The sequence below is a fragment of the Canis aureus genome, chromosome 7, assembly GCF_053574225.1.
Source record: "Canis aureus isolate CA01 chromosome 7, VMU_Caureus_v.1.0, whole genome shotgun sequence".
Lineage (NCBI taxonomy): Eukaryota > Metazoa > Chordata > Mammalia > Carnivora > Canidae > Canis > Canis aureus.
In genome coordinates this window covers 66592006-66613683 of record NC_135617.1, presented here as the reverse complement: position 1 = coordinate 66613683, position 21678 = coordinate 66592006, and the positions used below count along the sequence as shown (strand labels likewise).

Below are 21678 nucleotides of genomic sequence, written 5' to 3'. Positions count from 1 at the left end.
ACATGAGAGAACACATCCAAGACCAGAAGCAGGGACTTCTTTGGAAGTTCATTGCTGGGGAAATAACAGAAGACAAGACATGGTGTCCCACAGTAGTCAGGCAAGGCTGTGACAAATGGGCAGGGAGGGGATGTGTCAGCACCGCCCCTGAAGATAGGACGGCACATTCGGGGGAAGGGTGGCTGGCACTCAGAGGCTTCAAGGACCAGAGTGGGGAGCACTCTACTCCAGCACCATGCCACGTGGCTCCCAGACATCTGGGGACTAGCAAAGCAAAAGGGCTACAGTAGGACCCAGCATAGGCCACTACTGCTAACTCAGGCTGCACCAGAGGACCCCAAAAGGCAGATCAGAGGACTTCACAGGTTTGTCCCATCAGAACTGAGTTTTCCAGGAGGAATGGATGGACACTAATCCCCACAAGGACATTCCCACTCCTGTCAGCCCTCTTTTTGCTGACAGCTCAGCTCCCCTCCCCAATCTAACCCCATCTCCTTTCTCAGTGAAAGACCCTGTCACTCCAGTTTCCGGGACTGATGGGAATACCAGGAGCTCCAACAGGTAGGTGAGACCTCAGCCCTCAAACACAGAAGGGTCCAGCAAACAAAGGGAGTATTAGTATTTAACATGTACAAGACCCACATCTGAACACTGAACTGAAAAACAGTAGGGGTAAAACCTGTACTTTGCTCAACTAGAAACAGAACACCAAAGGGATTTTCTTGCCTTTCTGGGTGTGGAAGACAGCTTGGGAAGCGAGTCCAGACCAAGGTCAAGTCCCAGGCCCTACTTGGGGGCAGCACTGGCTCTCCTCAGGGTGACTGCCACACCCAGCCTCAGCCCATTCTTTACCAGAGGCGGCCGCTCCAAATGTCTGAGAGGAAGGCTGTCAGAGGGACGGGCTCTTCAGAGCCAGCTCGGGTTCCAGAGTGCCCTCAATCTGGAGCACCAGAGGAAGGAATTAGTGAAAAAAATACAATTTGAGAGTGGAGTGATAGGAAGAAAGGTTGCCCCACTACAGTGGTCAGTGCTATAGGGGGAAGCCACACTGGGCTGGAGAAAGGTCACATGCCATGAAGCAGGAATGCCTCTGAAGGGCCTCCCTTAAGGAATGGTGCCAGCCAGGCCTGGCCTGCTCGCCTTGCCACGTGCCTTCCCTTCCCTGCCATGTCAGTAGTCTCAAGTGAGGATGGCACCCCCGAAGCCTCAACGAATGGACACTTAGAGGACGCCCGCACAGGCACGCTCCTGCATTCTGGGGGCCAAGGATATATAAAGTAAACAGCCCTCAAGTCAATTGTATGAGGCCACCGGGGAAAGCCAGTTCTGCCAAAGCACCAGGCCTTCCCTCAGGGTGATCCAGCTCACATCTGTGAGAAGTAGGACCAAAGTCACCAGAGTCCACCTCTCCAAAACCACTCCCCTAGAACAAGGGCAGACACTAGGCCCCTACAACACTTGAGGAACTCGGATGGGTCCCAACTGGTATTCAAACCCCACCAGACGGAAACCTGTGGTCCCTATCTGGTAAGTTCTGCTGGTTTACAAACCAGCAGGAGCTAATTAAGGGAGATCTCTATACTTGAGCTGGGCCCACGTCTACCCCTGATGCTGTAACCAAGCAACCATTATACGGGATGACTCTTGGCAAAACTGGAGAACGTCGTTGGCAAACGGTGCTGCGTTGACCGGGGTGTGGGTGGAACACTTTCTGAAGCCAGGAGGAACTTTATAGGCACTGCCTTCCCAGTCATAGGCCTCCGCACAAGCTGCTGCTTTGTGAACTGGCATCTTGACTTCGTCTAGTTCAGGAAATCATCCAACGGCCTCCCCCCAGTGCTGATCCACACCAAGGCCCAGCACTTCTCATCCTCAGGCTAAGCTGCTCCTAGCTCCTTCTCACACCAACACAGAGGGCTGAGGAGGACTCTGCGGAGAGCCGCTAAGTTCATAAAAATAACAGACTCCCCACAAAACTCCAAATCACCACCAATACATTTATTTGAGGGAGGAAAGGTCAAATTTGATCAGGAACTTTTAAACGGCATGATACGAGACACTGGCCTGCCTAATTTCTGGGTGTTGACCACTGCACAGTAACCAGATCCTGCACGTAAGGCATCACCATTAAACGGACGAGCATTTGCTGAGGGAGACACATTCTGAGCAGTCACGTGATTTCTCACTCAGAAGATGCTGCCTTTGTATCAGCAAAGTAGTGTTGAGAAACACGAAGGCAGAACCCAGCAGGAGCTTCCTAGCACAGGCCTGGATGCGATGGCGGCCTTGTGAAAGGGGATTGTGCCCTATTTACAAAGCAGGAGAGCAATACTCCCAGCCCAGCTGCAGGGGGAGGGCTGGGGTTGACAGGGGAGATGAGCAGGGGGTGGGACCTGACCCCACGAGCCTCTTCCCATTCTACGCGGGCCTCCATTCACCATTCTCTGGCCCCTTGCACAAGACAGACTGGGCAAATCTGTGAAGGAAGGGGATTCTATCCCAATTCCCTAGCTCTACCCCCACCTTCCCCAGGCCTACCAGGCAACCAACCCATGGGGTGCAGCCTCACCCCCACCCAACCCCCACTTCTCGACAGACACACGGTGAATATGGAAACCAAAACCCAGCTGGCTGGAGCACATCTAGGTGTTGCTGGGTTGGACTCATCTGACAGGTGCCCGAGATGACTGGGCTCCACCCACGGTGGCCAGGCTGAGACACTACGTTTTTTCAGGTGATTCAGGTTACTCCAAGGCAAAGCATGATCCTGATGACACCCGGCGGAAAAGCAAGCTGGAGCCTCGGAAAAGCTGGCCCTGGATTGGAAGGAACAATCAGATCAGTGAAAGGGGAGGCCGTGCTTTCATCCTGCTCCAGAGCAAGGCCAGCATGAGACAAAGGAAGGTCCAGCAGCTCAGAGATCCCACAGGCGGGGTGTGTAGGGGAGGCCGTAGGCTTGCAATCCTAGAGGGCAAGATCAGAACGTGCTCTGTACTGAAGCACAAGAGTGGGTGGCCTTATGTCACAGGGTGTCCGGTGTCGCTGGGGGTACTCGGTAGGAAATCCCCAAAGAGGAGATTCATTGCACTTCTGGCTTCAGAGATTCCTTTGACTCCTTAACGCCCATGGGATGTGATGCACGTAGACCTGTCTGGAAACACTGGGAAGAACTGAGTCTGACTCTTGCCCCTTGCTTCCCTGCCATCCGTCTTCTTCTCAACCCTGAGGCCTGTCGCTGTGCCGGTTCCTTCCCAGATCACTGCCCCATTTTACTTCAAGGCAAACCAAGGCTAGGTGAAGCAAGGATCTGCCCTGGGCCAGACACCTGGATCCCTGACCTCTGCGCCTAAGAGCTCCAGCCAAACAGGAAGGTGCTTGGGCAGAGAACATGAAATCCCAAGAAAGACTGGCACCCTCGTCATGTGGCCCCACTCGAGCCTCAGGTTCTCCTAGGTACCAGGGATGTCTTGAAGAAGGGAGGAGTTAGCCTCGGACCCAGTGGCTGCTCCCTAGAAGTGCTCTCGGCCCCTATGTTTTCAGCCACATTACTCAAGGGCTAAGATCTTGAGCTTTACCACCTACTCCATGGGCTCCCTTACCGCCCTTCTAAGAATCTTTAAGAGTTGAAGGAGAAAAGTAGACTATGTCTACGGTAAAATCTGTAAGTACATTCAGATCTAGTAACCTCACATCCTTTCAAAAGGAAAGTGAAAATTTAATGAAAATGCCTTATACCAAAAGTCTATATTCTTTATCTTCTCTACCAATAACATTGGTTCCCATGACAATCCCTCATTCTTCCATGCAATGTAAAGCCGACACCATTTCACCTGATTGGTCTGGGGGAAGAACGGGAGGGGGGGAACCTCCTCTGTTGGGAGCTTGCTTACCTGCACGCTCAGGTATTTCCAGCAATGGATCCAAGACTTGAACACTGGGGAGTATGGAGGGAGCCCGGCCTGCAGCCTGCCCAGAGGGGACAACACATTAGACCCACTGAATGATGGGAGATGGACTAGCCACGAAAAAGGAGATCTCAAGGAATGGTGTGGAGCTGCCACCACCCACATCCTGAATCACAGGTTCAGCCCAGAGTGGAGGGGTGAAAGAGGATGTTAAGCTACCTGGTGGGCAGTGGGGGGGTGGCAAGCCTATACACAGCCCAGGGAGGAGAAAGCAGAGCACTGGACAGGCTGAGCTGGACCCCCGCCCCCCACAGCCCTAGCAGGGTGCCTGAGGGAGGGGTGCACACTTACCCACAGTTGTTCACAGCCATGAGGTCACCAACCAGCAGGAAGGGGTAGGTCAGCATGCTCACTGCAATCTGAAACCCAGGGAGATCTGAGTGGCAGTGACCCCACTGCCACCACCAGTCCCAACTCCAGCTCAAGGAGCGAGGGTATCCTGTGCCCATACCCTACACCCAGGCCTGCCTCCAGCCACCACTAGAGCTGGCCTAAGTCCCACCCAGGCCCACAGGGCAGTAAAAAGGGCAGCTGGTGGAGCTGCTGGCTTGACTTACCCCCATTACAAATTTGGTATAGCTCCGGATGGCCAGGGCCTGGCTGAACTGGAGACAGAAAGGAAGACCAGTTTGCTACAGGGACCTCGGGCTGCCCTTCAGATAAGTGCCCTTGCCCCATGCTGCCTGGCCTGTGGCCCCCAAGCCCCACCCTGCACCCTGGTCTCATACACCCTCTTGACTTGGCTCCTTGCACATTGCTGTATATACTGTGTTCCCTTTTAGGGCCTGCCAGTGGCTTCTGTGGCCCTGGAGTCAGAGCCAAGAGAAGCCCCGGGAGGCGGAAGTGAGGTAAGCAGACTGAGAAGACTTCCAAAACCCAGCCAGGATGGTGAGGAGCAGAGGTACAGACAGCTAAGTGGGACCACTGGCCGCCCACTGTGGACCCCACCAAGCTGTGAGTTCCCAGGGTCTGGCCCGTGTCTGCCTTGATCAATCAGTATCCAAGGCTTGGGACACAGTCAAGGCTAAGTGCTCACTGAATGAAAAGACAGACGCCCGCCCGCCCAAACACCCCAGACACGGAATCCTGGTCCTGCAGCAAAGGGCAAGGGGAAACTCGAAATTTCCTGCCACTCCCTACCTTACCAAGCTTTCACTCCCTTTGGACCCCCAACATTTGAACTCTACTTTGCCCGGAAGTAGTACTTTGCCCAGTCCCCGACTAGGAAGGGGGGGGAATACCCGTGGCATGGTCATATTACCAGCTGGAGGCCCTGTAACCTTGGACGGAGGCTTGTTCTGTCACGGGTAGCCTCGTCTTAGCCTTTGAGCCACACGCAGAAGAGTACTCAAAACCCCTTTCCATAAAGCTGGAGAAAGCCAATCTGCTGTGGGACACCCCACCCCCACTAAACTACCCCCAGAACTCCAGCCTTGTTCTGTACATGACATTAACAGCTCCCCTGTCCACCAGGCCCCGAAAAACCCATGGCAGGGCCATGGGTTTGTGCTCCTGTATGTTTGAGTGCGAGCTGGTCTCCAAGGAACTACTTGAATTTGTTTATGTTGAAAGACCAATAGGACTCACCTACCCAAATCAAACGGCCAGACCCAATTTCCCCCTGAGAAATTCTCAGCTGGGGTGAGACATTCTTCACCACAGACACATGCCCAGACATATACTCCCCCGGAGCTGCCATTCTGGGGCTCAGACACAGACCTATGAACCCCCAGACCACCCCATGAGGTGACTCTGACAGACAGGCCCCCAGCCCACCTATCCTTTCAGAAGGACTAATGCCTCCTCACACCTGACTCAGCCTGCTGAGGTCTGTACAGACCAGGCTGTGTAGACCACTGCTAACAAAACAGCCAAGTGCGCCTGCATCGTACACTTCCTAGGTGACCTAAAAAGCCTCAAGGCGGGCGAAACGCCCTTGGCCTGGCACAGGGAAAGACCTAGTCCCAACCCTGTTGATTCCTAGCCAAGTGCCTCTGGAGAGCCTTCCTATCTCAGGGTTTCAACTTCTTTACCGGTAAAATGGGACATTACACCTGTACTGTTCCCTTCATAACTGGGGTGCTGTTGGGATCAAGTGTCATAGTGTTCACAAAAGGGTTCTGAAAAGCATAAAACGTTAAGCAAAAGTTAAAGGGTTATTAGCTAGTCTGTGTCCTGATTTCCTGATTCGTAGTTGGGCTACTGCCTTGGATAAGCTGGGATCTGTTTTATTTCTAGTTTGCCCAAGGATGGGCTTTCCATGAGCTCCTCCAGGTCTGGTTACGGATCTTGAATCTTTCCTCTCTCCTGAGCCCAATCTCCCCAGAGGCAAAGCTGACCCCAGGACAAGAGGTCCTCATAGGGGGTCCCTGGGCAGCTCAGTCAGTTAAGCGTCTGACCCTTGATTTCAGCTTCAGATCATGATCTCGGGGTCCTGGGAATCAAGCCCTATTGGGCTTCATGCTCAGCAAGGAGTCTGTTTAGGACTCATTCTCCCTCTGCCCCCCCCTCCTCGCTGTGCTTGCTCACTCTCTCCCTCTAAAATAAATTAATAAATTTTGGGGGGAATAAAAAAGGTCCTCCTAGACTACTCCCCAGAGACCCTCTCTAGCCCTCAGGGCCTTGTGCTAAGGATCCCAGGGTCCTGAGTCTGCCCCAGACCCTGGGTATCAACAGTACATGGAAAGATCGACAAGTCCTTGTTCCAACCAACCTGGGAACCTGGATTCTGGTCGTTTCCCAGCCCCCCTGGGGTGTCACTCACGCTGTCATCCACCAGGTAGGCATTGATGAAGTGGGCCAGCAGGTTACAGCCCCACAAGAAAACCACATCGCCCAGGAGATGAGGGATTAAGCCGCTAAAAAACAAGGTGAGCAAAGATGAGCAGGGGAGGGAGGGGACCATTTCTTGGAGGCTCCATGCCCAGGAAGGAGGCAGGGATGTTCCAAGCTCAAAACTTCAGCATATCCTAAGTACAGTCTCAGGAAGAAAGCCTACAGGGGCCCACATGGGCCCACAGCTAACCACACCAGGAAGACGGCGTTCTTTTCTCCATGGTTGTCACACCCCACATGAGGCCACAATTGGTTTACGGTCTCACAAGTGGTTTCAAACTAGAGAGGCCACGCCTCAAGATGTGAATGTTGCTCAATCTGGGATCTTTCAAATGTAGATTATGAAACAGGGCCTATACATTTATAGTTTTCTCCTGGTCTCTTTACCTAATCAACTCTCACAAGACACTCTGCTCGATGCATGTTGTCTTTACCCCTAGAATGTTCCATTGAAGACATTCCATACAAGCTTTTGCAAGGAGGGCTGTTAAAGGGATGGCCTTCCAAAGAAACAGCCCTACAAACTGCTATGGAAGATCCCTAAAATACACTAAGGGCAAAAGCCAGGATGAGATCAATAGGACCCATGTGCTATTATTTTTGTTTTTGTTTTTTTTTATGTGTTTATGTGCTTGTTTAGATACAGAGCAACTTGGAAAACTCTCCAGGAGAAGGATGCCTACCTCTTGGGAAGGGTGGCAGAGAGTTTAGAATCTTTAAAAATCTTATTTTCAAAATATTTGAGGAGGTCAAAAGAATATATGCAACACATGTACGTGATAAGGGATATGAAGAAACTGAAGTTTCGTGTATGCAATCTCCAATCTTGACTCCTCCACCTGTGCTCAGACTAACCATTCCACATGCTTTGGTGCTTTCTCTGTGTTGGAACACGTACTAGTATCACCCAGTCTGCAAATACGCGAAGAACAACAGAACCTGACAGGTAAGCGTGTTCTGTGTCAGAATCTCTTCACATGCTGGAAGAGGACTCTGTAAAATGAGCATGGAAACTGTCAGCTGTGGTGACATGTAGTTTTATGTCTGGTGTACTAGTCATGTGAGCAAATATTTATTCACGTATATTTACACATATACATACACGTATATGTGAATATATGAGTGTGAGAGTATATGTGTGTGTGTGTCTATATTAATCAAGGTTTGTCAATCTTGGCACTACCGTCACTTAGGGCTGGATAATTCCTCCTTGTGGGGGGCTGACCTCTGCATTATAGGATGCCTAGCAGCACCCCTGGTCTCTACCCTCTAGATGTTAATTGTGACAAGCAAAAGATGTCTCCAGACATTTCGAGTGTCCCTTGGGGGCAAAATTCACATCCTGGTGAGAACCATGTATTACATATGCACACACACACATCCACCTGCACGGCCATTTCTCGGTTGCAGGAGATCCTAAATAAAAACAACTGACCAACTGTGAAACCACAGTGAATTAACAGAGAACCACATTATCTAGTATGTTCCATACATAACAGCATGTCTGTTACTGCCAAGACCTTAAAGCAAAACAAAAGACATCTGTTGAGCTTGGCTTTGGGGTCTGCTTGTGGTTTGTTCTGACTAGACACAGTTTTTTGGTATAAACTTTCTGTTTTATAGGTAAATGTAAGGCGGGTGTGAGACGCCAAGGGAGGCAGGGGTCTGTGGTTCTCGGGAGGCCGTGGGGGCCCAACAGAGTCAGATCTTTTAGGAGAAGCCAGAGATGTGGATTGCTATGTGAAATGCCCGAAATGTTACACAAAGTGCCCTGGGCCCAGGCCCACTCCCACTCCCAGGGCCAATGGGAGGAGCCAGTTGGTCCAGTTCCCTGTGTGTTGGACAAACAGTACCATTTCTGCATGAGCCGTGATCTGCAAAGGGCTGAGCAGCTTTGGTCCCCATGATCCGTGGCTCACACATGCCATGGAGCTCTACGGAGCCGGAATGCAGCTCGCAGGAGGGACAGAGCCCCGTGATTAGTCTGAGCCTGGCGGCTACGGCCTGAGAGGTTGAGAACGTGTATGTTAGTAGAGCCATGCCAAGTGGCCAGCGAAGGGGTATGTAAACTCACGTACACAAAGAATCCCAGCAGCCCCTCCTCTTTGAAAATCTTCCCAATGGAGCTCAGCACGCCACTGTGAAGAAGGGAAGACAGGGCTATGAGGTGACCCGGTCACCCTGGAGAAGTCCGCCCCCTGGTGTGGAGGAGAGCCCACCATCCCTGCTCGTGGCTAGTCCTGGCTGGGACAGTCCTGGCTGGGACGGGGAGGGGAGATTCTCTGTTACCAGGCAGAAGCCAAGTGCAGAAGGTTAGAGGGCACCTGTCTGGGGGTAAGGGGTGTTTACACAGTTCATAGAGACAGAAAACCCACTCATCCCAGGACAGAAGCCCAGCGGTTCCCTACTGCTGCTTTCTGGGGATCTGGAATTTGGGAATTAGCCTGCCAGGCTGGGCTACTGCAAAGGCAATGGGTCTTTCTCCTACCTGGCCCGAGGGCTTATCTCTGAAGCAGCCTTCCAACACAGAAGCCTGCATTCCTGACAGTGTGGGGGGTGCTGCCAAGAGGGGAACCTCCTGCCCAGAGGGCAGAGAAGGAACACAGGATCCTGCAGCAGGAGGCCCTGGAACCAGACCCCACGGATACAGCCTGGGAAAAGCACCTGGCCCTCCCCAGGAGAAGCTCAGAGATCAAAGGACAGGCTGGGGTCTTAGGTATGAAATGCAAAGGAGGCTCAAGAGCAATGTCTGGGACTTGTGGCTAGTGATGCCAAGTGGCCCGTCCTACACGGAAGCCCTTCAAAGCCTAGGCGGCAGAGGAAGCTTAGAAGAAATATGGACATGGAGGGAACCAAAGCCCTGGCTAGCGCTCCTCCCAAGGCACCCAGCCCTGCCAGGCCCCACAGCCCTTTCTGGAACAGTGGCGTGGCCCACTGGGGCCAAGTCTCCTGGTCCTATCAACTTCATGTTTCAGTTTGGGAGAATGAGTTAATTTCCCATTAGTGAACCCAAAATGAGGCTGTGGCAGCAGAGATGCCTGGAGCAGTGGTCCCACAGGACAGCTGCAGAAAACGATAGAAGCCAGGTTAGAGCCCAAGGAAAGGTCACAGAGACTGTCCTCCTGCCACGTGCTTCTAGGATCCGCCTCCTGTCCTGTATTGAGCTTTGCTGGGACAGGGAGGGCATAGGTGCCACAGGGAAGGGTTGTGTCCCCATAGCCATGCCCCCGTAGCACCCAGCTCAGTGCTGGGCACAGCAGATGCTGGGTATTTGGTAAACAACCGAAGGGACAGGCTCACACCCACAGGGTGGACAATCTCTTAGCAAAAAATGAAAGGAGCTACCAGTCACTTCTATGACAGCTGGAGAAATGGTTAGGGCCTGACTAGGGGGCTCAGGATGGAACCTAGCTCAGTCCCAAATGGCACAATCCGAGCCAACTCCACTCCCATGCACCCCTCTGCAGGGCTGCCAGCATTATCCAGGACAGCCCTGGACACGAAACGGACACGACTATGGCAGCCATTACCAAATTCCTCTGAAGTTAGCACATTAGGGACAAGGGACAGCAACTGACCCCAGCACGGCCTGTCCTGGCACACTCTGACTGGTGACAGGGCCACTCCTGCCAGTCCTAGAAGAATTACCCACCTGTATTTGGCCTCCCGTCCCACAAATTGGACCATGCAGCGCATTGAGATGACTGAGGAAAAAGAAACACACAAGGGTAACATGGTGGCCAAAGCCCATGGCCCCCAGCTGTGGGGTGCCCAGGGCAGTGGCCACTGCACATGGCCTGTGTCAGAGCACAGGAGGGGAGAAGGGCCTTGGGGAGTCCCCACTGCACCCCGTGACCACAGAGGCCCAGTCCTTCTGCCTGGGAAGGGCCCCAGCTCCCTCCGGACAGGACTCCTCACCAATCTGTCCTCAATGTGGTTTCAGTGGAACACTCCACTTCCCAGTGATCCACCACCACCCAGCTACCATTCACAAGGGGTTATCCCACATCTGAGGTCTTCAATGAGGTGGCTCACCATGCAGGGGGTGGGCCAGCATGCGGGACACACACTGCATCATCATCTCGTAAGAGGTCTGGAAGAGAGCAGAGGGTGGGGACTCGGCCTGGCCTCTCTCTGGAACTGGCACGCAAGGGGAACCACAAGCTCTGATGGGGGAATACTGGGATCCCACACCCTCCAGTGGACTCAGCCTACTTTGGATCACCCCTTGTTACCCATCCTCCATTCCTATCATCCAGGAGTGCTGCTGAGTCTTGGACTAGGCCCCGTGATGGCTGAGAGGCTTTCTGCTATTCCTTGCAGTGCCGGTGCCAGGGCTCCTTCCATGTCCCACCCTGCCCATGCACACACGAGGAGCCAAGTCTGTGTCTCTTCAGTGACCTGCCTGACTCAGTGGTAAAAAATAATCAGCTCCTCTCCTAGGGCCTCTCCCGACTTCAGATACCCACCTCCTTCACTACTTTCTTCAGAGAAGTCTTCATGTCATCCTTGTTGGACACCTGCTCGATCTCATCCGGAGGGAAAACCTGAGATACAAAAAAACAAAGGAGTGGGGTGGCCTGGCTGGCTCTGTCGGTACAGCATGCGATTCTTCTCAGGGTGGAGAGTTCAAGCCCCACATTGGGGTAAAGCTTAATTAAAAACAAACAAAACAAAGGAGGGCCAAAACCAAAGTACAGTTATGCCTCTTAAATGTAACTCTTAAGGGGCCGGGACAGCTGAAACCAGCTCGTTTTCCCTGTAGCTGGGTCCACCCCGGAGAGCCCCAGGGCTGGAGCTCGGTGCGGCAGGGGGAGCCCCTGCTTGGTGTCACACCCGACACCTAGTGTCACACTGTGGGCAAGCAGCAGCAGGCATACGGGGCAGGGCCCTTCCCAATCAAGGAGATGTAGTGTCAGACTCCCAGGGCTCAGAGCCTGGCTATAGTGCTGGGGTGTAGACCGGGAAAGGAGAGATGGACCAGTGTACATAGCTGCCCCTGGGGCTAGCAGGGAGTTTGGGGAAACCTCAGGCAACCGCTCCTAGCTTCACCCCAGGCTCACCTTCTTCATACTGCCCCGGGTCACAGTGGAGAGGGCGTTGGACATCAGTCGGGGGCTCAGGCCTCGGAACAGCCCTATCTTCCCATCCACCTGCACTATGTACTTGGCTGTAACAAAGCAGAGGTGGCCATGTCATGCCCAGCCCAGACACACCCACCCTGGGCACATTCACACCCAGGCCAGCTACAGCCTGTCCCTCGGTGCAGGCAGACTTCAGTCACAGAAGGGGACAGCTATCTATTCAAAACTCCAGACATAATCAGGCTCCAGCCCCAAAACCTTCTCTAACCCATTTCTTTTTACAAAGCCTTCAAAATGTATTTTTGACCAACAAATTCACACATTTTAGCTTTGGAAAAAGTATCTGGCAAGCTCAGCTAGTCTTTCAACTCAGCAACTTCAGTGCTACAACCCAAAAACCAATTCTGTTGTTTATAAGAAATGTTCAAAAAAAAAAAAAAAGTTTTTTTTTTTAAAAGATTATTTATTTATTTATCAGTGAGATAGAGAGAGAAAGAGGCAGAGACACAGGCAGAGGGAGAAGCAGGCTCCACACAGGGAGCCTGATGTGGGACTCCATCTGGGGTCTCCAGGATCATGCCCTGGGCTAAAGGTGGCTCTAAACCGCTAAGTCACTGGGGCTGCCCAAGAAATGTTTTTCCTTGTGGTGCCTGGCCAGCTTGGTCAGAGAAGCATTCAGCGCTTGATCTCGGGTTGTATGTTCAAGTCCCATGCTGGGTGTACAGATTACTTTTAAAAAAGTTTTCTTGGAGTAGGAAGAAAAAGAAAAAGGCAGAGAGTGCCTACGGGCAATGATGAAGTATGCAACCCAAGGGAGGAAAAAAAGGAAAGGAAGAAAGGCTCAGGAGTGTCCTCTGAGCACACCATGGAGAGCACTGTCCTCATCCTGTCCCTGTGCTGCAGAGGGGCCCCCACCTGGTATCCACTAGCATTTATGAATCAGACACGAGGTGGGGGGATAGGCGAGGCAGTCAACATAACTAGTGGAGAAGTAACCAGAATTGGCACCAAGGAACTATTCTACAGAAAAAACTTAAGCAGTCAGGGAAGCTAGACCCTACCTGTGTGAGTCAGTATTTTTTCCTTTTTCTTTTGTTTTGTATTAATTTTATTTTTTAATATTTATCTATTTGACATGGAGCGGGAGCGAAAAAGAGCACAAGCAGACAGGGAGAGGGAGAAGCAGCTCCCCAATGCGGGGATTGATCCCAGGACTCAGGATCTGAGTTGAAGGCAGACACTTAACTGACTGAGCCACCCACAGTTGCCCCCCCACCCTTTTTAAAGATTTATTTATTTGAGGGATCCCTGGGTGGCGCAGAGGTTTGGCTCCTGCCTTTGGTCCAGGGCACGATGCTGGAGTCCCGGGATCGAATCCCACATCGGGCTCCCGGTGCATGGAGCCTGCTTCTCCCTCTGCCTATGTCTCTGCCTCTCTATCATAAATAAATTTTAAAAAAAATTTAAAAAAAAATTATTTATTTTAAAGAGCAAGAGAGAGTGAGCATGTGTGTGAGCAGGGGGAGGGCAGAAGGAAAGAATCTCAAGCAGACTCTCGATGAGCACAGAGCCCGCTGCAGAGCTTGATCTCAGGACACTGAGATTATGACTTGAGCCAAAATCAAGAGTTGGAAGCTCAACCAACTGAGTCACCCAGGTACCCTGATAGTCGGTACTTTTTCATTAGGGTCTTTAAAAGGATACTTAATGTTTCATTTCTTTTCTTAAAGATTTTTGTTTTTTTTGAGAGACAGAGCATGTCTGTTGGGGGCGGTGAGCAGAGGGAGGGGGACAAGCAGACTTCCCCAGCAGAGTGCAAAGCCCAACATGGGGCTGATCCCAGGACCCTGAGATCATGACCCAAGCCAAAGCCACGAGTCGGACACTTAGCGGACTAAGCCACCCAGGTGCCTCTAAAGATTTTTATTATTTTTTTTTTAATTTTTTTATGATAGTCACAGAGAGAGAGGCAGAGACACAGGCAGAGGGAGAAGCAGGCTCCATGCACCGGGAGCCCGACGTGGGATTCGATCCCGGGTCTCCAGGATCGTGCCCTGGGCCAAAGGCAGGCGCTAAACCGCTGCGCCACCCAGGGATCCCTCCTCTAAAGATTTTTAAGTAACCTCTACATCCAAGATGGGGCTCAAGATCAAGAGTCACATGCTCTACTAGCCAGGTGCTCCAATGTTCCATTATTTTATTTTATTTATTTACTTTAAAGATTTTATTTATTTATTCATGAAAGCCGGGCGGGGGGGGGGCACACAGAGAGAGGGAGAAGCAGACTCCATGCAGGGAGCCCACTGCAGGACTCGATCCTGGGACTCCAGGATCATACCCTGGGCCGAAGGCAGAGGCCAAACTGCTGAGCCACCCAGGGATCCCCCTTTTTTAATATAAACTTTCAAACTAAGCTCAAAAGGTGATATATTTTTATAAACACTTTATATATTTCTCTATACCTAGAAGCTAGCAGAACTTTCTCTCAGACACTGGACTCCCCTTCCAGACCCGATTTCAGCTCCTTAGCACCACGCAGTGGCAGGAACCAGCAAAAATGTCTTTCTCTCCACTGCAACACGTCTGCCAACCCAGCAAATTCAATGTTACTGATAGAAGAGGCTTGACTGGGGCCGGGGAGCACATGTTCTCCACCTATTTGGCTTTCTGAGATGGGGGTGGGGCTGGAAAGAGAGAGAGAGGAGGGGACAGGACACTGGGTGACGTGGCTGGGTGCCAGGCTTCACAGAGTGAACAGGCAGGAGGAAGGTTTATTTTGGGGGAGGGGAGCTCTAGCCAGCAACGAGAGGCAGGCAGGATAAAGCCTCAGTGTGATCCAGTGAGTCACTTAGCCTCTTTCTATCCAATTTGCCCACCAGTAAAAAAGGAGTAAAGACCCCTATTTCTTCTCAACTCAGAGACGATTTATGAATAAGAGAGAACAGAGAAATTAACGCAAAAATGTCTACAGGGGCGTAAGTGGGCCCAAAGAGTCCCACGGCCAGCCAGGGCCTGTCATTCCATGGTTTCTCTGCATTCCCTGGAAAATTCTCCAGGAAGTTCATTCTGTTGCGCCCAACAATGCCGTGACGGCTGTGGCATTTTTGATCATGGCCTGGAGAGAAGTAGACATCATCCAGACAGTAGACAGACAGCTGAGCCCCCCGCTCACGTGAGAGCAGGCAGGGTTATCCAAAACCGCCCAATGGCCATCTGTTTACAGCATCTGGACTAAACATTATATACGCGGGGTGAGCAGAAGCACCTCAGAACTCCGTTCATCATCTTTGCAAGAGGCAAGATGCGGCTAAGACCCTCCACCTTGAGTCCTTTTGGGAATGACTGCGTGATGCGAGTAGAGGCAGTCTGGGTTCTCACCTGGGGTCCCTCATGAGGCTAGAGCATGCAGAGAAGCCATAGTGGGGCGCTGGCAGCCCGCCACCCCAGCTTCCCATGACCCCAGCGTTAGCTTTGTGTACCGGCTTCACTGTGCAATGGTCAGGGCGCCTGCCTACGACTATGACTTCCCCCTTCCCTTCACTGACAGTTTCTAAATAAAACCAAGTATGAACACGTTTCCCCACAAAATGACATGTTTTGCTTGGCCTCAGACGACTCAACATCACAGCAGCAAAAATGGAAAAGAAACTCAGGATATCAGATTCTGCCAAGAGCGTGCGGAATACAAAAAAAAAAAAGTGATAGGAGGCAAAGCCCCCGGTTATTCAGCAGAAAGATTTTCAGAGAACATTCTAGACTGACCAAATAGGTATGAAGAGCACAAGGGGAGGAAGCCTGAGGCAATCAGCCAGGCGGTGAACGTGGAGAGCTAGGGCACATGTCAAGAAGTTCAGTGAGGGTGCCCTGGAAGGGAGATCCTGATAGTGGGCTAGAGAAGCCTTAGCCAGCTGGCACACGGGGGGCCCGGGGACGAGCAGTGAGGGACAGCCAGGTGGGCAAGGTGGCATCGGGCGCTGTGCCTGTGGCGGGCTTCTGGGGAAAGACCACCCTCCCCACTAGCCAGCAGAGCTGCAGGAGGAGCTGGGGGTACCTGTGAGAAGGACCTGCACGCAGAAGCTGCACAACCGTGCAGACGAGGAGCGCGGGCCAGAGGAGGGAAGCGGCCTGCCCGAGGTCTTCAGCTGGCCAGGGCATGCCAGAGGTGAAGCGCCATGCACCGCACGGTGTGCTCTGCACCCCGTGCAAGGAGATGCCCAAGCGGGGCCCACCACCTGGGGAATGCAGGGGAAGGAGCCGGAAGGACAAGAACCCAGGAAGTCCCTGAAAAAGGCCTCCTGCTGGAGAACAGGGAAGCAGAAAAACTGGTAACGGGACCAGGCTGCTCAGAAAGCAAAAGGAAACCTCCCTGGATCCCCACTTCCAGGCACGACTTGGGGCAGCAGGGATGACAGGGCCCAGTGTCCCGGGCTGGCCCCTGGGGCTGCCTGGGCTGGCCGCTGGCAGCTGCGGGCAGTGGAGCTGGACCATAGCTGTATTGTTCACCTGCTCCCGCCCTGGCTGCTTCCACACCCTCCACCCTGCCAGTTCCGACTCTGGGGGCCACACTGCCCAGCCTGTTCCCCCTGGGGCCAGCTGGGCCTGCTCCCTGTTTTTGTCCGTGTGGGCTCTCCTGCCTGGGAAGCAGACTCACCATAGGTGAAGAAGCTCGGCAGATAGAGGACCTTCCTCCCCAGCACATTGGTCCCAATGGTGGGGGGCATCGGCTCATGACCCACCTTCAGAATCAACAAACACAAAAGGAAGGTCAGATGTTACTGCGGATCCAGTCCCCTGCCGCTCATGCCCCCAGGTCCTGCCTCTTCTCCCACAAATTCCAATGCCGTTCTTGGTGGTGTCCTCAGCAAAACACACCAGAAACATCATCGGTGTCCAGAACCATCAGCAATGTATAAGCTCCTGACAAAGGGAAATGTCTAGCCCCAGATCCCACCCTGTCCCCCAACATTCGCACTTTCAAGTTCCAGACATTTCCAGTGCAGAGATCCCCACTGTTACGTACTTCGAACCCTGCACTCACCGCAGAATAAATCTTAGTTAATTCCCACCTCTGGGCTAAAACTTAGTCTGATCTCAATCCCCAATGTGTCAACACCAAAACACACCACCCCCACATCTCAGGCCAGAACTTCAGAGAGCGCAGCTCCAAGTGACCCACCCCAGATGCACCTGACACTCAAGTTCCTTACTGCACCCTCGGCAGATGCCAACAAACCTGTCCCTTTCGCTCCCAGAGCAAACTGTTACCTCCAATCCTGGATGCTCCTCAAACAATTCCTCCTCTGTGTTCTAATCTTGATCACTTCATATCCCTGAGACAGAATCACCCCCTCATTTCCATAGGGCTATCATAATTCTTGCGTAGAATGGTTATAATTATGGTACCCCTTAAATCTATAGAGGAGGGAGGACACAGCCACCCACACCCCTAGGAGGAGAGGGGTGTCTCTCCTGAGGGGTGAGGCCATTTATTATGCTGCCAGCTGATGAGGAGAGACTCTCTGCCGCCAGGCAGGAAGCAAGGGATCTAGGAGATCAGCACTTAAGTGGGGTGCGAGAAGTCCCCTTCCCAGGCAGAGGGCCAGGACACAAGCCCTATCTCTCACAGGAGGCCAACCAAGCCCCCAGACCAGAGCAGCTCCCTTTGGATGCAGGAGAGAGCAGAAATGGTAGGGTTGGGAAGCTCTGCCTTAAAAACTGGACTATGTATGCTTCTGGTGTTTTCCTGGTCCAATTCCCTCTCTTCTTTGCCTGAGTCAAGTGTTTTTGAAAGTTCTGAAGGTTGTGCATTGTGGATGTGATTCTGAGCTACATGACAGATCACTGACTATAAATTAAGAAATCCCCTCCATGATGGCCACTTTCTTTAAAAAAAAAAAAAAAAAAAAAAAAAAAAATTCCTAGCCCAGGGGAGTTGAAGGAAAGGGATGAGCCAGCTGACCCTAGCAATCAGCCCTCCCCTTCTAGACCTTTCTCCTTCTTGGATAAACGCTCCAAGGTTCTGACTTAAGTTTTGATCTTGTCCCCTTCTATAGGTGGTATTCCCCTTTATAGACCTTCAACTCTTGAGTCTGAGCTGCTGTTCTGTTGCTGTCCCACTCAGTCTAGTTAATTTGGGAGTCCTAATGGTTCCATCTGCACCTTTAAATCTGCTATGTCCCTTCCTCCCAGGGCCCCCCAATCTGTTGAGTCTTTTTTTTTTTTAAAGATTTTATTTATTTATTCATGAGAGACACAGAGAGAAAGAGGCAGAGACACAGGCAGAGGGAGAAGCAGGCTCCATGCAGGGAGCCGGACGCGGGACTCCATCCCAGGACCCCGGGATCACCACCTGAGCCGAAGACAGACGCTCAACCACTGAGCCACTCAGGCACCCCAAGTCTATTTTTTCTTAACTTCCACCTGGGTTTATCAAAGGCACACATCTCAGCCCCATTCCCCTCCTCCTCAAATTTCCATGACTTATGCCCAAGTCACATGCACCCTATTTCCCCCCCCAAATGTGTTAACCTAGTCCTGACCACAGCCAGAGCTATGGCTCTGCATCAGGCACTGGCAGGACCAGTTTATCACCCTCAAAATTCCAACTCCTGCAACCTGACTTGGATGAACCCTGATCTGAGGCCCCACGTGAGCTAGCCAACCCCCAAATCTGCCCTGTCAATCCTGCCACCTGCCCGCACACACTGGGAGCTGCCTTTTTGCAAACTGTTGCTGATTCCTAAACTGTATTAGGATTTTGCCCTAAAACAAGTTACCCTGAGCACCAGCTAGGTTCAGACCAGACCAACTACCTCACCCAGTTCTTTTTAACCCTTCGGCCTCCCTCGTTCCCAGTCCCCTCTTCAAGCCACACGTTTTTCAACTCTCTTCTCGAACCCGTATGCCAAATCCACTGTGAAGCCATTTCGTTCATGTGAACGAGCACTCCCTACCCTGCCAATTCCTTGTGTACTCCAGCATCCTCTACCCCACAGACCTTCCTACCTGCCACTCTAAAAACCCAGCCCTCACTCAATCTCACTCCCTCAGACGAAAAACTTAGCTCCCGTACCCTTACTTCTCAGGTAACATCAGTTCCAAAGCCCCCCACTTTCTCTCCCAAACCTATAATCTCTACTGCCGAAACTCCAATCCTAATTCCCTCTGTAAAACAGCCCTCGCTCAAATGCCAGTCTCAATCTTCCCCCACCAGCCGTTTTCAAATATCAGTCCCCATCAGATGCTAGTCAGGCACCTGATGTCCCAGACAGGATCTCCTCATTCCTTGTCCTATTCACAGTCACACCCGCCCCATTCCTCAGACCCCAGATTTCAACAGCTCCCATTCCAACTGTATATCACACTCTCCGTCCAGTTGCAAAGACGGCAAACCTGGCACCCACTTGCCTCCACTCAAATCTCAAATTCTGGTTGGTCTCCATGTCAGTGTTCACCCCTTAGAGTACCCTAACTGGAAGATTCTAGGCGAACTCCTCAGTTATCAGTGCAGGCCTGGGCCACCCCCATCTAAACCGAGCGGTCTCAGTCTTGTCCACCTAATTCCAAACGCATTCCTTCCACCTGGCCTCCCTCCAGCTCAATCTCGCTCTTTTTCAAGCAGCCCACTTCATCTGCAAGGCCTTGCTGGCCACAACCACGGGCCAAGGGCCCCTACGGGCTCCATTCCAGAGTCATCCCGACCTTGGCCTCGGTTTCTGCCAGACTCGACCGATCCTGCCACCGTGTGTCCCAACCGCCCCTTCTGCCCAATTCCAACACTCCATAACCCGTCCCCCCGCAAACAAGGACTGCGAGTGCCATCTCCCGACCCTCCAACTGCGACTTTCATTTTCTCTTCCAAATGCGTCATCCCTTTCCCCCTAAAAGCCTCCACCTCCTCCTCCTCCTCGGTCCCCTCTCCAGGCAAATCTCCACCACACCCCTCCCCCACCGCGTCGCCCTATCGGTTCCCCTCCCTCAAAACGCGTCACCCCGTTCCCTCCGCCCACCAAACCTGTCGTCGCCATCAATTCCAGAGCCCCCATCTCCAGCGAGCGCGTAGCTCTCCCCCGCTAAATCCCTCGCCTCCGCCCTCTCCCACCAAATTCCCTCGCCGATACATCCACCGCCCCCGCCCGGGTCTTGATGCCCTCTCCTCCCTCCTAAATTTTGGGCCCCGGCCTCCAGTCCTTTGTCCCCATCCCTGTCAAACCCAGACCTCTCGCTCCCCTCTCCCCTCAAAACGCGCTCTTCACCGAAATACTCCGCCTCGGCCCCCGGCCCCCGCCCCTCCCCCATTCCGCGGCGTCCCGGCTCGCCGCCAAACGCTGCCGCTTCCCTCCTACTCCAAGCTCGTCGCCGCCCTTCCTTCATCCTCCAAGCCCCCGTGCCCTCGGCCCCTCCCCTGCACCCACCCCACCCTCTCCCAAACCTGTCGCCTCGACCCCCTGGCCGCCGTCCCCCCCAAGCCCCTCAACGCTCCCTTCGTCTCCCACCCCTCCAGCCCCCCAGGCCTGCCGCCCCCGCCCCTCTCCCCAACTCCGTCGCCACGGCCTCCCTGCCCCCATCCCCCCCAGGTCCCGGCCTGCCACCCACCCGCACAGCAGCCCCGCCTGCCGCAGCGCCCCCCGGCCCCCCACCTGGATAAGCAGCTTCACGTAGAGCAGCGGGTGGCTGAGCGCCGTGACGCCCGCGCCCAGCGCCACGAACAGGGCCTCGGTGGTCGGGGCGTTGTCCCCGGAGCCCAGGCCCCCGGACGCGCCGTCCATCCTGCGGGCGGAGGGCTGCGCCGCAGGCCGAGGGTGGCGCGGGTGCGCACGGTGCGCGGGCGGCGGATCGCGAGCCCGAGCCTCGACCCCGGCCGCCGCTCCGCCGCGAGCTCCCGCTCCTGCTCCGGCTCCCGCCATCCCCGCGGCGCCGCCGCGAGCCCAGGGCGCCACTTCCGGGTCCGAGGCCCCCATGGCGCCGGGCGGCGAGGTCACTCCCCGTCACGTGACGGCAGGCGCCCCGCCCCCAGCAGGCGTCGGGGGGCGGGGCCGGGCCGCACCACCGGCGGCCGCGGGGGGGCCGGGGCGTGCGGCGCGGCGGGTGGGACGCGCGGGACGTGGCCCTCGGGCGGGCTGGGGGCCTGGCCCAGCGGTGGGCGGCGGGCCGGTGGGCGGCGGGCCGGGGGCCGGCGGGCGCAGGCGGCGCGGGCCGCGGCTGCCCGGGGTGTGGAGGCTGCGGCCGGCGCGGGCGCTCCCCCGGCAGCCCGCGCCCGCCCTCGGAGGGCGGCCCCGCCGGCCCGACGCCCCCGGCAGGGTCCGAGGCCCGCGCCTGCAAGCCCCCGCCCCGGCTCGGCGTTCTCGCGGCCCCGCGCCAGCCCCTGCGGCCTGCGAGGCCTCCCCGCGGGGCCCGAGCTGCTCCGCGGCCTCGGGGCTCTGCTTCCCCCCTTGCCGTCCGCACTGGACCGAGCCCAGGCGCCCCTTAGCCCTTGGAGTTGAGCCTTCGCGGCGTTCCTTAGAGCCACGGGTAGAAAGGTGTTTTGCCCTAAAGTACTTGCTTCTCTCCCGCAGGCGATGCCAAGGGTTTTAACGCGTCTTTAAGTGGGAGGATATGCAGGCGCCGTGCCAGGCTCCGGGAGCCTCGAATCTCAGTGAGCACTGGAGCCGGCCCTAAGTCCCGCTCCTACGCGCCAACGCGGTGAGGCGCTGTGCGGCGCGCTGGCTGCAGAAGGACCCGGAGCGGCGCCGGGGCGGCTGCGGGCTTGGGCTTGCGGGGGTTCTCGGTCTCCGCCCGGCTCTACCTCTGCAGCC

General features: G+C 54.3%; 1 protein-coding gene across 2 annotated transcripts; it reads right to left on the bottom strand.

Annotated features, from left to right (window-relative positions):
* Positions 1-1977: 1977 nt before the first annotated feature.
* MTCH1 (mitochondrial carrier 1) lies at positions 1978-20859 on the bottom strand. Of its 2 annotated transcripts, none has more exons than XM_077904230.1 (12): positions 20524-20859; positions 16536-16620; positions 11864-11970; positions 11270-11347; positions 10836-10893; positions 10453-10504; positions 8879-8938; positions 6679-6823; positions 4523-4570; positions 4257-4324; positions 3891-3966; positions 1978-2816 (listed from the first exon to the last, which is right to left on the bottom strand). In XM_077904230.1, the coding sequence occupies exons 1-12, from the start codon at positions 20842-20844 to the stop codon at positions 2745-2747; spliced, it is 1170 nt and encodes a 389-aa protein (XP_077760356.1). In that variant the 5' UTR covers positions 20845-20859; the 3' UTR covers positions 1978-2744. The 2 variants fall into 2 exon arrangements, with proteins under 2 accessions (XP_077760356.1, XP_077760358.1); XM_077904232.1 differs by having other exon boundaries at positions 6730-6823.
* Between the last annotated feature and the right edge of the window lie 819 nt (positions 20860-21678).

What these genes read in the sequence shown, in the direction of transcription:
- MTCH1 (XM_077904230.1), bottom strand. Translation starts at nt 20,844, where the DNA reads ATGGGGGCCTCGGACCCGGAAGTGGCGCCCTGGGCTCGCGGCGGCGCC. An exon ending in GGACGGGAGGCCAAATACAG is followed by an intron (nt 8,939 to 10,452) that starts GTGGGTAATTCT and finishes CCTTCTTCACAG; the next exon opens with TGGCGTGCTGAGCTCCATTG. An exon ending in ATGGCTGTGAACAACTGTGG is followed by an intron (nt 3,967 to 4,256) that starts GTAAGTGTGCAC and finishes CCCTCTGGGCAG; the next exon opens with GCTGCAGGCCGGGCTCCCTC.